This window comes from Nelumbo lutea, chromosome 5 (genome assembly GCF_056320005.1).
Source record: "Nelumbo lutea isolate HS-2025 chromosome 5, American lotus-T2T, whole genome shotgun sequence".
NCBI lineage: Eukaryota > Viridiplantae > Streptophyta > Magnoliopsida > Proteales > Nelumbonaceae > Nelumbo > Nelumbo lutea.
This window is the reverse complement of record NC_142688.1, coordinates 39,263,370-39,279,274: the sequence shown is the minus strand read 5'-3', so window position 1 is coordinate 39,279,274 and position 15,905 is coordinate 39,263,370. Positions and strand designations below refer to the sequence as shown.

General features: G+C 36.3%; 2 protein-coding genes across 8 annotated transcripts in view; both read left to right on the top strand.

The window, feature by feature from the left end:
* The window catches only part of LOC148851851 (uncharacterized), a 61,181-nt gene extending 55,623 nt beyond the window's left edge, over positions 1–5,558 (top strand). For 4 of the 6 annotated variants that reach the window (XM_088942399.1, XM_088942400.1, XM_088942398.1 and 1 more), the window contains one exon: positions 3,776–5,558. In XM_088942399.1, the coding sequence (XP_088798525.1) occupies positions 3,776–5,053 (1,278 nt within the window). In that variant the 3' untranslated portion in view covers positions 5,054–5,558. The remainder of the gene's footprint in view (positions 1–3,775) is intronic. The other 2 variants (XM_088942401.1, XM_088942402.1) reach the window with 1 other exon arrangement.
* A 6,779-nt stretch (positions 5,559–12,337) lies between these two features.
* The window catches only part of TOP3A (topoisomerase 3alpha), an 85,889-nt gene continuing 82,321 nt past the window's right edge, over positions 12,338–15,905 (top strand). Inside the window, exons 1-7 of one of the 2 annotated variants that reach the window (XM_088945147.1) lie at positions 12,338–12,860; positions 14,036–14,214; positions 14,378–14,450; positions 14,645–14,767; positions 14,895–15,016; positions 15,110–15,182; positions 15,287–15,403. In XM_088945147.1, the coding sequence (XP_088801273.1) occupies positions 12,567–12,860; positions 14,036–14,214; positions 14,378–14,450; positions 14,645–14,767; positions 14,895–15,016; positions 15,110–15,182; positions 15,287–15,403 (981 nt within the window). In that variant the 5' untranslated portion in view covers positions 12,338–12,566. The remainder of the gene's footprint in view (positions 12,861–14,035; positions 14,215–14,377; positions 14,451–14,644; positions 14,768–14,894; positions 15,017–15,109; positions 15,183–15,286; positions 15,404–15,905) is intronic. The other variant, XM_088945146.1, reaches the window with a different exon arrangement.

The following is a 15,905-nucleotide window of genomic DNA, read 5'->3' as shown; positions in this document are numbered from 1 at the left end:
TATTCCCTAGCATTGTCAGATCTGAACATCTTGATTCTAGTTCCAAACTGTGTTAATACCATCTGATGGAATTGCCTCACCAAGGATGGTACCTCATCACGTGATTTCATCAAGTAAATCTAGGAATATCGAGAGAAATCATCCACAAACAGGAGAAAATAGCGATAGCCGCCCATAGAGGAAACATGATAAGGGCCCCACACATCCGAATGAATAACATCAAAAGGAGAACATCTTTTATTACTCTGTTTAAAAGAGTGTCTACAATGCTTTCCAAGTTCACAACCTTCACACTTCAACCTTGACAGACTCACAGACTCAAACAGTTTTGGAAACAAAGAACTTAAAGAAGAAAAAGACAAATGACGCAGATGATTATGCCAAAGTATAATCTGATCAACAAGTTTTGACTCACTGTCCTTGCAAACATGATGACTTTGGTGAATTGGAAGAGTATCCAGGAGGTAGATTCCATTCACTTCACGACCACTCCCAATTGTCCTCTTTGAATCCAGATCCTGCAAAATACAATGTCTAGGAGAAAAAATTATTGAGCAGTTCAAATTCTTAGTCACTACTAACAGATAACAAGTTGGTGCTCATTCTAGGAACATGGAGGAAAGAGGGTAAACAAATGGAATCATTAATCTTGATAGATCCCTTCCCAGCAATAGGAACATGGGATCCATCAGCTGTGGAGACCCTATCTCTGCCAGAACTGAGCTGGTAAGAGGAGAAAACGGTGGAGCAATGGGTCCTGTGCTCTGAGGCTCCACAGTCCATAATCCAAGGAGATCTCTCCTTACCTGAAGCAGAAACATAGTTTGCAGTGACATGTGGACTACCTGTGTGGGCAAGGGAGGTAGAGTGAGTTCCACCTGTGCTACCTGTACCTTGTTGTCCGGTTGCGGCTGAATTGGAACTAGCTGTATCCCTCTGATTCAGAAGTAACCCAAACCTCTCAAGCTCAGCCCTTACTGTAGCAGTTGCAACAGACTCCAAGGCAGCTGTAGTAGGGGGGGACGGAGTGTCACCAGTAACTGCCATATGTGCATTTCCTTTCTTATTCTTCGATCTGGTCGGCACAAGATGTGGGTGAAGCTTCCAGCAAGTATCTCTTGTATACTTAGGTTTCTTACAGTAGTCACAGACTAAGTCCCTTTTGTCTTCCTTCTTGTTCTCATTGCCATTCTGTTTAGGTTTCACAGCACTTACCATAGCAGACTGATCAAACATGAGATTCTTTATCATTACATCCCTCCTGCACTCTTCTCCTGACACGAATGCATATGCTTGGGAGAGAGTGACACTGTCCCTGGAAAGAAGATACTATCGTGCAATGTCATACTCAGGGTTAAGGCCAACAAGGAATTCGAACACCCTATACTTCTCTAAGTGTCTTTGATAGGTAGCTGCATCCTTGGTGGTTTCCCAAGCAAAGGTCTCTAGATGGTCAATCTCCTGCCACATGGTCTTAAGGACTGAAAAATAAGTTACAACAGATCTATCTCCCTGCCTAGTAGCAATAATCTAATTTCTTAGTTGATAAGCCCTAGCAATATTCTCCTTTTGTGAATAGGTCTCTGCAACCCCATCCCATATCTCCTTAGCAGTGTTTGCCCATAAAAAGTTTTTACTTATATGTGGCAACATAGAATTACACAACCATGTCATTACCATATAATTTTCTTGCACCCACTGGGAGTTGCCAGTTTCGACTTTTACCTCTTTACTAGTAATATACCCCAATTTTCCACGTGCCCCAATGGCGATCTTTGCAGATTGGGACCATTCCAAGTAATTTGTACCATCCAACCTAACTTTAGTAATGGTTCCGGCTCCAAAGGGGTCTCCAGCACCTCCTTCCACTGGTCTCATTTCATTCCCGGGCTTATATTCAACTCTGTGTCCCTCCATGTGTCTCAAAGAGGTACAAAAAACAGCTAAAAAATGCAACAAGAATAAACGGAATACCTTCTGGGACCAACGGCACTCTTTTGTTGTCCTGGACTTTCTTCCCACGAAAGATTCCTTTTCGGTGGGATGAGGAGAAGAGAGAGAAGAAGCAACCGCCCTCTCTAGAGGCCTCCAAACCACATGGAACTTGAATTGCCCCTTACAAAAAACCCAGAGGAACCCTAAAAAAATAGGGCACCACTACCTAGGTCAAAATTGAAGAGTCCAACAAAATCAGGACTCTTCCCCTTTCTCCAGTTTTTCTTGATTCTGTTGAGAAACCCTAGACCAGATACAGGGCATACATATCCGTCAAGAAAATCCAAAAACTGGGCTTACCTGAAAGCTTCGATCAACCTCTTAAATCTCCATGCAGTCGGCCGATCTAGGGCTGCAGGAACGAATCTCTTCAAGAACCCTCAACCTGCTCTGATTCCAAGTAGAAAGCCTTATGTGCTGATTTCGGCCGAGCTTCTTGTGAAAGGAAGAGTAGAAAGTTGGGGATTTCAGCAAGAGACAGAGGAAAGGGAAGAAAAGAGAAGAAGGTCGACTAGGATAGATTAACATAACCCTAGCCGCCAGCCCCTCATTCTATTTATAATTAAGTATGAGATATTACAAGGATGCCCTTAGTAGGGTGGCAACTCAAACTAAGTAATTACAACTCTTTAAAAAATAAAAACTAATGGGCCCGAGGCCCAACATCTTAATTTAAAAGGAAATAAACTAAACACAAGTCGGCCCACTCAACACATTCTCATGTACATCTCTATGTTTTTGGTTGAATGAAATTGTTACCTTCTTTCAAAAGAAAAAAAAAGGTAGATGAATTGTTATGTCATGATAAATTACTTCTAATATCGGAATTGCCTTAATAAAAAAATTCAGTGTCCTGTATCCCCTTTGCCATGTGGTGATTCCTAATAGCATGTTAATTTTTTATTTGTTAGCTGTCCTATCACCCCCCTCATTTCCTAATTGAAAGATTCTCATTGCATAACCTAACATAGTGGTCATTAACTTTTTTGGTAGGTAGGTACATAACGGTTGCTAATTGGGAATGAGTATTTTTCTGGTTTGTTTAAGTATATTGAATTGTTGATGAGTTGGTATGCCCATGAATAATATCTTTCAGAGTTTGCAGATCTGACAATCTATATCTGTATCAGCTTTGACCCTGTGCATGCCATATAGGTGTGTCTGTTAAATTTTTTAAAATGGAAAAACTAGAAGGATAGGATCAGAAATGATAAAATGAGAATCTAGGAGTACAATAGGTGATAAAATGAGATAAGTAGGCTAAGAATAAGATGGTTTAGTCACATGCATAGAATATCATCATCAGCACCTGTACGAAGAAGTGATTTATTGCAAGTTGACGAGGCTAGATGAGCTATGGGTAGACCAAAGAGGATATGGGTAGAACTAGTGAGAGATGATTTTGGTGCAACTAATTTAATAATGGATATGACATTAAACATGACAGATTGGTGAAACAGGTTTCATGTAGCCAACCTTGTATGGTTGGGATTGGGCTTCGAGCCTTGGATGATGATGATGGTGATCATAACCATTTGCACCCATATAGCTACATCAATCCTGGTTTTCCTTCATACAGTGTATTGCTTGACTATACATCTGGATTAAAGTTCATGGCATGGTTCCTTTCTATGCAACTGTACAATGATCAGAACTACCATTTATGGATTGTGCAGTTTTGTAACGGAAGGATTTTTGTTTTTGTTGTTCAATTTGAATTTGGAAATAAACATCTATCTACATGTTGTGGTTAAGTTTAAACTAGTTGCATCCAATGCAGGTACATCAAATTGCACGAAACTTCCGAGATAGATGGATTCCTCGTTCCTTGAGGAGAGTTAGCTATACAGACAGGGATGACAGCAAATTAGAATTACAAAGTGGCTCAAATTCCATTTGGCTTTCTTCATCACATAAATGCTGGAATGATCAAGGTGTACGACCCACAGAAGCAATCAATTGTGTCGCTCAAACAATGCTTTCTACAACTTCATTTGATGCTGATGGCCAAGTGGACAGATTTGTTTCATATGTCAGCAATGCTTGCCCACCAAATGGGCGAACAACACGTAAGCGTAAAAGTCGCTGGGATCAGCCTACAGAGACAAGCCTGGATCTGAAGCCACCTCATTCAATTGAAGAACAAAAAGTAGAACTGAATTTAAAACAGAAACTTGAACCTAGTTCACTGAAGGCTCAGAGTTGTGAGGTTGTGCAAGATCAACCAATGGATGTTGACAAAGATGAGGGGAATCTGCAAGGTTGTGATCTTTTTGGGCAAGAGGAAGCTTCTACAATTGCTGATACCAGTCACATCCAAGAAGATGCACCTCCTGGATTTGCTTCTGTTCAGAGCCCTCCAGTTCGATCCAATGCTTTTGCAGCCACTACTGCTAACCTTTTGTCAGATGTTGATCATTCGGGTTTTTCTTGTGAAGTGATTATGGGGACTGCACAGAGAAGGTATCTTTCTCATTTGCCTGTGTCGTATGGAATTCCGTTGTCCTTTGTGAAGCAGTTGGGGACACTACAGGCGGAATCTGTGGACTGTTGGAAAATAGCACCAGGCATTCCTTTTCATCCTTTTCCACCATTACCTCCATTTCCACGGGCCAGAGGCAACTCTTTGTCCCCTGCATCTATTGCCAACCCAATGACAAGGAACGCACATGAAGAAGAATTCAAACTGAGCAGTCATCATGGTCACCACTTAGATCCAAGCATTCCAAGCACATCAGGGGAAAGACCACCTGATGTGGCAGTTAGTGGGGCAAACAACCAGGAGATGATTAAGCAAATAAGATGTTCATCAAATGGTTTGGGAAGGAGGTATTTCAGGCAGCAAAAGTTGAATAAACATGGCCCTCCAAGGCTCTGGAAAAAGATTCCTTGGGGAGTTAAGGGCAACAACTCAAGAAATGGGGTACACAGTGTAGGTGTAGGACATGTAGCACATGAGTTCAGGGGTGTGGGTTCAGATGGTGTAAATGATGGTGGTGATAATTATGGCTCTACTTTTTCTCAACATTCACAACGTCCATATCAGCATTTGATTTAAACAACTGGTGTGAGGAGCCACCGGTTTTTCCCTTATTTCTTATCCATGTATTTCTAATTCTTTTGTTATACAGGTTTCATGATTGATGAAGATTTATTATTTGATTCCAGTCCATGATGATTCAACTTCCATCTAACAGCTGATTCCTAAAGTTACTGAGTTGATCCTACCATGGTATTTGATCCATCCACCAACCACCTCAAAGAGGCGGGTATTCTTTTGATGTATGTTACTTTAAGAAAACAAAAGATACCTCAGGTGATAGAAGTTGTTTGAAGTGAAACGTTATCTTCATTCATCAAAAAAAGTAAAGCGTTATCCTCATTTTCCAAACTTTTTTCGGGATTATTTTCTTTCTCCTTTTGTTTAATTAGTGGCACAAAATAGTCTTCGTCATCCTCACCTTTGAATTGTTCAATGCCTGATGCAGTATAACAGTGAGCTAGCTAATTTGACTTGTTGCTGTACATAATCTGTATAAATCAAGAAGTTTTCTTTTATTCCATTTTTCTTTTTAAATTCCAAGATTTGCCTGATGAGGGATGTATGGAAATTTGTGTGACAATGTATATTCAATTTTTTTTGTTTTCTTTACCATTTTAGGTTGGACAAATGCAAAGTTCTTCAACCATGTCAACCTGGTTCAGGCACATGCAATATCTATTGTTCTGGAACTTGGGTGCTATTTAATGAACTTGGAAGTCCCAAAAAAATTCATGAGCTTTTCACATTTGAAATCTGAACCTCTATCAGATATCATAGTGATTTCAATATAGTTGGAGTTGAGGTTATTTGGGGTTCAAGGAAGTGAAGTTGTTTCGTAATTTTTATTTTTATCAAAGCGATGAAATAAAAGGTTAAAATGAGTTTATTATGGTATGCATGCCTCGTAAGTGGCCATATCTTAGAGTAATGAGAAACCTTAAGCTGATAAGTGTTAGAACATGGGATTTGAGTCTGAGGGTGGTGGAAAATGCTAGGGTTTGGTCTGTATTTTGATCACCCATCCCAAGAACATGGATAAGCCAGGACCAACATTGATCAGGTAATGGCCCTTTATGGTTGTGCGGTCGTGCCTCATAATTTAGAAGTATTATATAAGTATGGTAAGCTGTTCTCTTATTCTCATAGCTAATCGTATTAGAAAATTTTGAATGATGTTTGGCATTGATGAGAAAACGGTGCCACATAGGTGAGAAAGCGATGCTTCAAACAACGCCCTCTTGTTTGGTACTATTTTTCTAGAAAAAAATGTTGTTTTAGACCATATTTTGGAAATCGGGAAAGTGTGGTTTGGAGCAATGCAAAATTCAGTGTTTTTTGAAAAAAAGTGTATTGCTTCTAGCAGTGCAATGACGTGGCATTATCTTGGATGGTGGATAATATAGATCAATGTTGAAAATGTTGCTGTCAGCACTATTACCAAATAAAAAGTGTTATTTTCTCAGAAAATGCCTATGTGGCAGCATCGGTTTCAAATAAAATGGTGCTTGTAATTCCACTTGCGCAACACCTTTTTTTTATGAGAAAACGGTGCAATGTTCCCAGCACCAATGCCAAACATGAAACACCTACCTGAATTCTAAGGTCGCTTGAATTAATTTTTGTCGTTACTAGAGAAACTGTTTTAGAATGTGATCAGCTAAACATTGTTTTAGCTTATCATCATTATCTAAATTTTTAGCGTTCCCAATAGATCATTAGTATCCAACCTTTGTCCTATCCATATGGTATCAGCTACATTAATGTTCAGTGCCATTATCCATTTAGGTGCTTAAATCATTTGTTATTACTTCCATAGAGGTTACTTTTCTGCCATGTCTCTAGTTCTTCTATCCCCTTCAACTTGTAACAAGTCACATTTTCCAACCAGTACTTTAGATGGTCTTCTATGTATTTGATTATATCATTTCAATCTATTTTTTCTCATTTTATCACCTATTGGAGTTATTCTTAGGTTTTTTCATGTCATTTCATGTCTAAATGTGCCCTTCCTATTGTTACCATTTCATGACTAAAATATGAAATTTCAGATGTTTTGTCACAACAAATGTTCTGGGGGTTAAATGTTACTACTAAGTTCATATCTGCTATCCACGAGACACTACAACTGCATGGGAAAATCTATGATAGGGAAAAGATATGATATAGAAAGAGTTTTGGTCAATCAAAACCCACCCATGAATTTTGATAAATAACATCTGATTCGCTATCACATTTATGATTCCCGTTTATTGGTTAGTTGTTTTTCTGATATCATATCTTTTCATATCATAGTCGAACCCCAACTGCATATTGAGAATATATAAGTTTTCATTCATGAGAAGATGTTCCCGATGCATAGGTGTAGTATGTTGTAGGTACATGCAGGTATGGGTAGCATCTTTGGGGGTGTTTGGTATAGTTGTGATTACATTGCGGAATGTTTTGAAAACATTTTGAGTTGATCAATAAAAATTGTTTTTTTTTTTGTCAAATTTAACCTTTCAACCATAAATGGCAACATCAATTGCATATATGCATCTTTTTTAATTGAAATGACACTCATATGATGTATGATGTAACCGGAATTTTTTTTCATAAAATTGTATTGATCAATTCAAAATTCAATTCCATTGGACCAAACACCCCTTTGTGGGTAGCAAATTGCTCATATTTGTTACCCAAGAAACGGTTGTTGAGTCATGTGAGTGAATGGTGCTATTGTGGTTAAATTGTAGGTAGTTTGGATTTGTTGTTGGCAAAAAGCGGCTTAAGGCCAAGTTTGGGAGTGCTTATTGAATAGGTACTTTAAAACAAGCGTTTATTCAAATAATTATTTATTTGTGTTTGGCATATAACTTTTTTAAGTGTTTATTTCATATTGGGGTTTGGTGGTCTTTTTCTCTAATAAGCACTTATTTTTTCAAAATGACTTTAGTTGGGTAATGCTGAGATGACAATGAAAATAGAGGAAAAAGTGAAAAAGAGGATAGTATATACTTGGTAATGCTGCCTTTGATAGAATTCTAAAGACAACATTACTAAAAAAGGTAATCCAAAAGCTAGAAGTCGTGATAGATGCACCCATTTCTAGTCAAGAATAAAAGGACAATGATGTTGGGTGTGGGTCCAACCCATATGAAGGGCCCACCCCACATTTTCATGCTATCAAAATGAGCTATATTGTGGAAGCCAATAGGGTTCTCACCTTTTTTGATTTGATATGCTCTCATTTGTAACCACTAGCAAGATGTGAAGAAGGAAAACAGAAAGAGAAGAATTGAGGGTTTTTTGAGTTTTGTGTTTTGTGAATAAGAGAAGAAAGAATTGGTTTTTATTCCATTGAAGGCCAAGTTTGGATGTGTTTTCAAACCCGTTTTTGATGAGATTAAGTGTGTTAGAATTAAGAATCCCACTTCAATTTAGATTTGTTGATTCTTCATTCTACTTCTCAGTTCATATTTACAGCAACTTGGTGAGACTTAAACCTCTATTTCTGTTGTATCTACCTTACATTGGGTGCTGTTAATGCTGTACGTGTGAACTAAGGATTATTTCCTTGATGTTTGTAAGCCTCTAATTGTAATTATAGAAGATTGATGTACCCATTAATTTTTAAATTAGTGGAAGACTTTTACGGAACATAGGTCCCGTGGTTTTTCCCCGATTTTGGGATTTTCTATGTAAAAAATTCTGTGTTCTATTGTGTGGTGGCTGCTATTTGCATTTTTCTTTTACCTAGCTGAATTGTTTATTTGTTATCATTGTTGTTGACAAACCCATTTTGACACATAAACTTAGGGGAAAGTTTCTTGCTATCTTAGGATTGTTTTTCACATTCATTTCTACTATTGTAATGTATCTTCCCCAACAATTATAGAAAAATTCTGGCTATATAGGGATCTTTGGAGAGTGGATTGACATGGCCATTGTATAGCATTTTTGACAAAACCCAAACTCATTAAGCTTAAAAGGAACAATTTAAACAAAAACAAGACAATCTATGTATATCCTATTGGATTCGATTATTTGATCTATTTGAAGCTTTAATTTATCAATGTGCTTGTTACATGCAAGGATTTAAAAATATTGATAGAATATGCGTTCATATAAGGCATTCATATTAATTTATCAATGTGCATGTTACATGCAAGGATTAAATAATATTGATAGAATATGCCTTGATATAAGGCATATCATATTAGTATCAATGAACATGTGTATGGGATATAATACCACTAAGAATGTATCCTTTAAGTTGTGCATACTGGTACAATATGCCTTGGTATTAGGCTATATCACATTATATTGGTGGATACACTCTAACACGCAGTGATACAAATGCATATTGTTCCCTTCTTTGATGACTCAACTAGGAATGACCCCGTACTAAATACAAACCATTAATTTGAATTATTTCAAATTTTAAATTATTTATATTATATATTTAGGTTAGGCTTTTTATTTGATTTAAGAGATTTACCATGTTTATCTAGAGAATGACCCTATACTAAGGGACAACTATAGTATCATTTAATTTGAAATTTACTATTTAACTATAAAAATTAAATTAGAAAAATTAACATGGGTCTTACATCTTTGTAATTGACAAACTATTATGACTTATTTTGTTTGAAAACCACTATTAATTTATGTTGTTTTTAATATGACTTAAGAGATTAAATGAGGTCTTATTTGTAAGCAGTAATCCACTTAAGCTAAATTAGGTTATGCTTCCAAAAAAAGTTAAATCTAGTTTGCAATTAATAAACTATTTCATCTAAAATAATGAAACTCACACCATCTGTATTAATTGTTTAGTCATTTTTATGAATTTCATTTATTTTTATTTTTATTCATTTAATAGTTTGAATATTAAGTTAAATTATTTGCTTAATTGTTACTTTTGAAATAGCTATGTTTGAATAAAATTTAGTTACTACCATAACATTTGAAGTGGCCACTTTTTAGGGACTAGGATGCTACGCTTTTAAATTTTAAGATAGTGGAGTTATCACTTTTCTCTAAGTGGATAGACTTTTTTAAGAGGGAGAGTTTAACCTCTTCTAATATTCTATCTATTGAAATTTTACAATGCCACATATATGAAGGATGGGGATGGTTGCCTGAACACCTTCATTTAATAAATATAATAAATATGCATGCAATCCCAGTTTTGAGTATTTTGACCCATTTTAGGCTTTCTATATGCACATGTGACCATTCTTAAAGCTTTTGTTCACTGGGAATCATCCCCACTTGCAAGAAAAATCCAAATGGAAGAAAAACAAATGAGAAAAGAAGAGGAATTCCTAGAAAAGACACATTTTCTTATTTACTATTTTAGATTTTTTTTTTAATTTTATAGATAGATTTGTAGTTAAATGCTACTTTAAAATGCCAAATAACTACTATATGTTAAAAATGAAAATATATCGTGAGGTATAGAGTTATTATTTATATACAAATACTAAAAAAATAAAATTTCCCAAAAAAGTAATAAACTGTGAAAATTTTATGCCCAAGGAGATCAACCATGGAAGTTATATATATTTTTAGATGATTAATAGAAAATTTCAAAGTGAATAAAAAAGATCTTCATGTAGTGTTCATTGATCTAGAAAAGGCTTATGAGAGAGTTCCTTGAGAGATAATATGGTAGGTATTGAAAAAAAAATATTTTCAAAATTAGTATTTAGACCTAATTAAAGATATGCACGAGGGTGCAATAACCAAATGTTAGAACACCAATGGGAGAGACTTCATATTTTGCTGTTATGATGGGTTTTTACCAAGGATCAGTTAGCTCTTATCTATTTGCTCTAATTAAAGATGATTTGACTAAATATATTCAGGAAGAAATTCCATGGTGCATATTATTTGCAGATGACATTATTTTAAAGGATTTTTAGCTATGACAATGCCCGAACTTTGCAGAAATGCCAATTTTGACTCCAGACTTCAGAGAAAAGACTAATGTTTGGCAGAAACAGATAGTGCTTTTTTTTTCTTTTAAAAAGGGGCTTGTGGGCGTCAATTATATGGTAAATCTGCATTGAATGCATGCAGTAAGAAATCTGGTAGACTAAACCAGGTAACTGGTCTATTCTCCTGGAATCGACTATAGTTGAGTAAATTGACCAAGGAACCTCAAAATGAGAGTTCAACATGTGAGAACAACCTTCTGTGCGTCTCCTTCAATATAAAATGAATCTATCTTTAGATCCCTTGCCACTAGAAAACTTTCTCTGAAGGCTCTTGCTTCAGTTACTTCTGGGTTAGATCTTTTAAAACTAATCGTCCATCCAAAAAGGAATTCTCCAGGATGATTTCTGATCATCACAATACCAATACTAGAACGTTCCACGTTCAAAGCTCCATCCACATTAACTTTCAAGGATTGGGCGGGAGGAGGAACCCACCCGATTGAAAAGCCACTTTTACTTTCAAGAGGGTAATTGATCAATTTGTGTGTGGACAAGCAAGATAACCGAAGAGGGATCGGCATTCTGGTTTTCCAATGCTTTTTTGCAACATTCCTTGAAAAATTTTAGGGCAAAACTGCACAGTTACTGAAAATACTCAAATCATCCTCTAGTCATTTATCTCGGTAAATGCATTTATATATGAGCAAATGTTTCTAGGAAAATATTATATTATGATAAGTGTATTTATTAATCTTCTTTTACTTAAGTATATAATAATCATTTTATCCATAAAAATATCATTTTCGAAGTGATAATATTATCCAATCATGTATTAACAATTTTTTATATAAACAGTGATTATTTAAATATCTTTTGTTCTTTTCTATACTAATACCAAAACATGAATGCAGATTTCTTTTCTTTTAATTCAGTAGCACCCCCTATTTACCTACCTCACCTCGTTGGAATGGGATCTGTCCCCTCATCTCAGGGGAATTCACATCTATGCTCCACAGAGGGCACCTCACAACATATCCCAATTTCCTACTGATAGAGATATTCTCAATGCATGCTGAGATGTGCATATGGGTGCAGATGTGATCTCATCCCATGGGAGATATTTTTGATGTATGGCTGATAGATGTTATGAAATTAGTGTGAAGAGAAGATCTAAACCATTTACAAAACAAACAGGCCCATGTGAATTGAGATCTACTCTTCAAGCAATTATTTTTTAATAATTGAGATCCAAACCATTTACAAAACAAACAGCCACATCTCACCGTGTATTAGAAACATCTCCCAATCTCGCATTAATAATAAATACAAGTATGGTAAGTATGGTAGATGTTACCCATGTGCGGTGGTTGGTATCAAGCAATTGTTTTTTAATTACTTGTCTCTGCAACAAAAGCTGGTTGGATCGAACGAACCGGGAACCAGGAACAGCGAACCGGGAGTTATGATTAATTCCCCGATCGAAAAATGGCGGGAAAAAAGTGAGAACCGCACCCCTGCTAATCGCTTCTGCTTTTCAACTTTCAAGCGACGAAGAATGCATCTGATGAAGAGAATCAAAGCCACTGTCCGACCTTTCGTCTAGGATGGCCGCTGGTCGAACGGTGAGAGTCTTGAACGTGGCCGAGAAGCCTTCGGTGGCTAAAGCCGTGGCGGGGATCCTATCGAGGAACCAAGGTCTCCGAGTTCGAAATGGTCGGTCACGCTTTAACAGGATATTTGAATTTGACTACTCAATCCGCGGACAGCACTGCCACATGCTTTTCACCTCCGTCACCGGACACCTCATGGAACTGGAATTCGAAGAGTGTTACCGCAAATGGCATTCCTGTGATCCCGCTGATCTCTACCACGCCCCCGTTCGAAAGTTCGTTCCTCAGGTTAGTGTCCCCAACGCAATGCATCATGATACTAAATTGAAACTGCCAGATTGAGTTCTTATTATCTGAATAACAATGCGACTGGGGAACATTTCTGCTGTTAGTTTAAGCAATTGGAGATTTCCCACATCGAAATGGTAATAGCCCAGCTTTGGGCAGAGACATTTCTTCGAACAGTTGGTAGAAAAAAATGGAAAAAGAATGTTCTTTTGTTACTTAGGTGCTGGGAACATTATTATACTTAAATACGGGGGAAATTATCGATTTAGCACTCGGTGAATCGGACGATAGGAGTGCACCTGTGCACCTGTTCTGTTCTGCTTTTTCCTTATAGCTAATATGAGTTATTAGTTATTACTTATTAGAAAGAGAAGAAAGAAAAAGAACATGTAAACATTATGTGAATTTGGGGGAAGTTCTGAAAATGATAAATATGGGTGTTTGGTTGATTGGGTTACGTTGTAGAAGTTATGTATTTGCAAATTGAATACAGAAATCCAAGTGAGATTTCTTAGGCAAAACGGAGATATCCTATGCAGGATTTCTAGTCTTAGATGAGTGGCTTGACTACATAGAAACTTCACATAGATGTAATATTGTTATTGATTGTGTTGATATTCACAGGTGACTAATAGAGAGTTAGAGACTCAGGAATCTAATTTGCACTTATAAAGGGTGTATATGGGATTGTAGCTGGGGCTACCAGGTCTCAATGGGGTTCTTGGCACTTTACTTTGCACAGCATACACATTGCTTTCCATAATTCAATAAAATGAACAGTAACGAAAAATATAGTCAGCTTATCAAAAAAGAAGTGTTGATATTGATCGTTAGGGTTTCAGTGTTTTCTTGTTGGTTATAGCACCATGGTAGGTTGACTCAAGCAGGATATTTATTGTTCCAATGTTTACATTATGGTACTTATTGTTTTAATACTTACATTATTGTATGCTTTATTAACACTTAAATTTTGGTGAAATGTTGCTTCTTTGTTTATTTTTATTTCTTGTTTATCCTTTTCTGTTTCATTTGGTTATGTATGTCTCAAGCCACAAAGAGATTTTATGGAATGTGATGATTAGTTTACTGTCCAATTTCAATACAGCATTTTTTTCTTCTCTTATATAATTTATTCGGTTGTAAACTATTTATCTGTGGATTCCTGGAAAATATAGGACAAGTTGGATATCAAGAGAACATTGGAAGAGGAAGCTAGGAAGTGCCAGTGGCTTGTCTTGTGGCTTGACTGTGACAGAGAAGGGGAGAATATTGCATTTGAAGTGGTAGAGATTTGCTCTGCTGCAAATAATCATCTTAACATATGGAGGGCTCGTTTTTCTGCTTTGATTGATAGGTATTAAATTCTAAATTGTTGTTTTTTTCATGTCTTTTATGATCACCATTGATCCAACTTCATGATTCCTTCCACCCCCTTTTTTTGTTTTTTCCTAGTATGTTGTTTTAATTCCTCATGAATTTTAAATCGACCTTTCTTTCTTTCTACTAAAAAATGTCAGGGAGATTCATGAATCAGTCCAAAATCTTGTTCGGCCCAATCAGCTCTTTGCAGATGCAGTGGATGCTAGGCAGGTACTTTGTCCTTTTCTCTAGACTTGCACCACCAACGTTGTGGTCTAATAAAAATATATTTAGAATATTCAACCATTCTGTACATTCTAGTAAAAGGAAGGACTCTTTATGCATAGATTCTCTTTTTCTGCATAATATTTTTTTATCAATAATTATGTATATAAGATATTAAACTGATAATGAATTTCCTGCAGGAAATTGATCTCAGAATTGGTGCTTCTTTCACTAGGTTTCAGACCATGTTGTTGAAAGATGCATTTGTTATAGATTTTGCTACAGATGATAGGAACCTTGTTCTAAGTTATGGCCCATGTCAGGTTTGTCACATTAGAAAAGCCAAGCTCAATTGCCTGACATACTTTCCTTGTCATATTCCAGTGTCTCTGATGTATACTTGTTCAATTTAGAACTGATGTACTGATCGGTTGATCATTGACTCTGCAGTTTCCAACGCTAGGTTTTGTTGTTGAAAGATATTGGGAGATACAAGCACATGAACCTGAAGAGTTCTGGACAATAAACTGTTCGCACACCTTAGATGAAGGCATTGCTACTTTCAATTGGATGTAATTTGGGGACTTGGAATGAAATCTTTTTTTTTTTTTTCAGTTTAATTGTCTGTTGTAGCTGTTATGCCAAGGAACTTGTTTGTTTTGTAGGCGGGGACATATTTTTGATTACACCTGTGCTGTTATTATATATGAGATGTGCACTCTGGAACCCACTGCAACTGTAAATCTCAGATCATATACTTGGCAATGCTAAATTTTGATGACTGTCTCCTAGTAAAACTTTGAGGAAATTTTTAATGTTTTAATGGTTAGTTGGTGTTTCAGGTCACAAAAGTAAAAAATCAGGAGAAATTGAAGTATCCTCCACATCCTTTGAATACCATTGAGCTTGAAAAACGTGCATCCAGATACTTCCGGATGAGTTCTGAACATACTATGAAGGTGAGGAGGCTATGCTGTAATTAATTCTTATGAGCTTGTGAGTTCTGAAAATACTTGAAATGTCTCAACCACTTAGTTGCATCAATCTCTCATAGATGTTAACTAGAAGGAGATTTTTATTTTGAATGTTTAGTTGGACATAGAAATAGTAGAGTAGTATGATAGTTTCCCTCTGTTATTAAAATATAGAAATGACATCATTCTTCTTTAGAAAATAGATTTTTGAAACTTTCACTTCTTTATAAAATTACATGTCCTCAACCCTCCTCTCATCAAGTTCGTGCATGAATGCCTCATATGCTCAATGTCCATTTTCTTTTTGCATGGGTGAAGTGTTGATCCACCTTAATTTTCTTGGTTCTATCATGCTTAACTAAATTGTGTGCAATATTGATGGTTGCTTTATTATCAAGGTAAATCTCAAGGATCTTAAGCAAGTACTTTAATCTCAATTAGCAACAACTTCGACCTAGTATTTTAAAAAGTTTAAGGCATGCCTAGG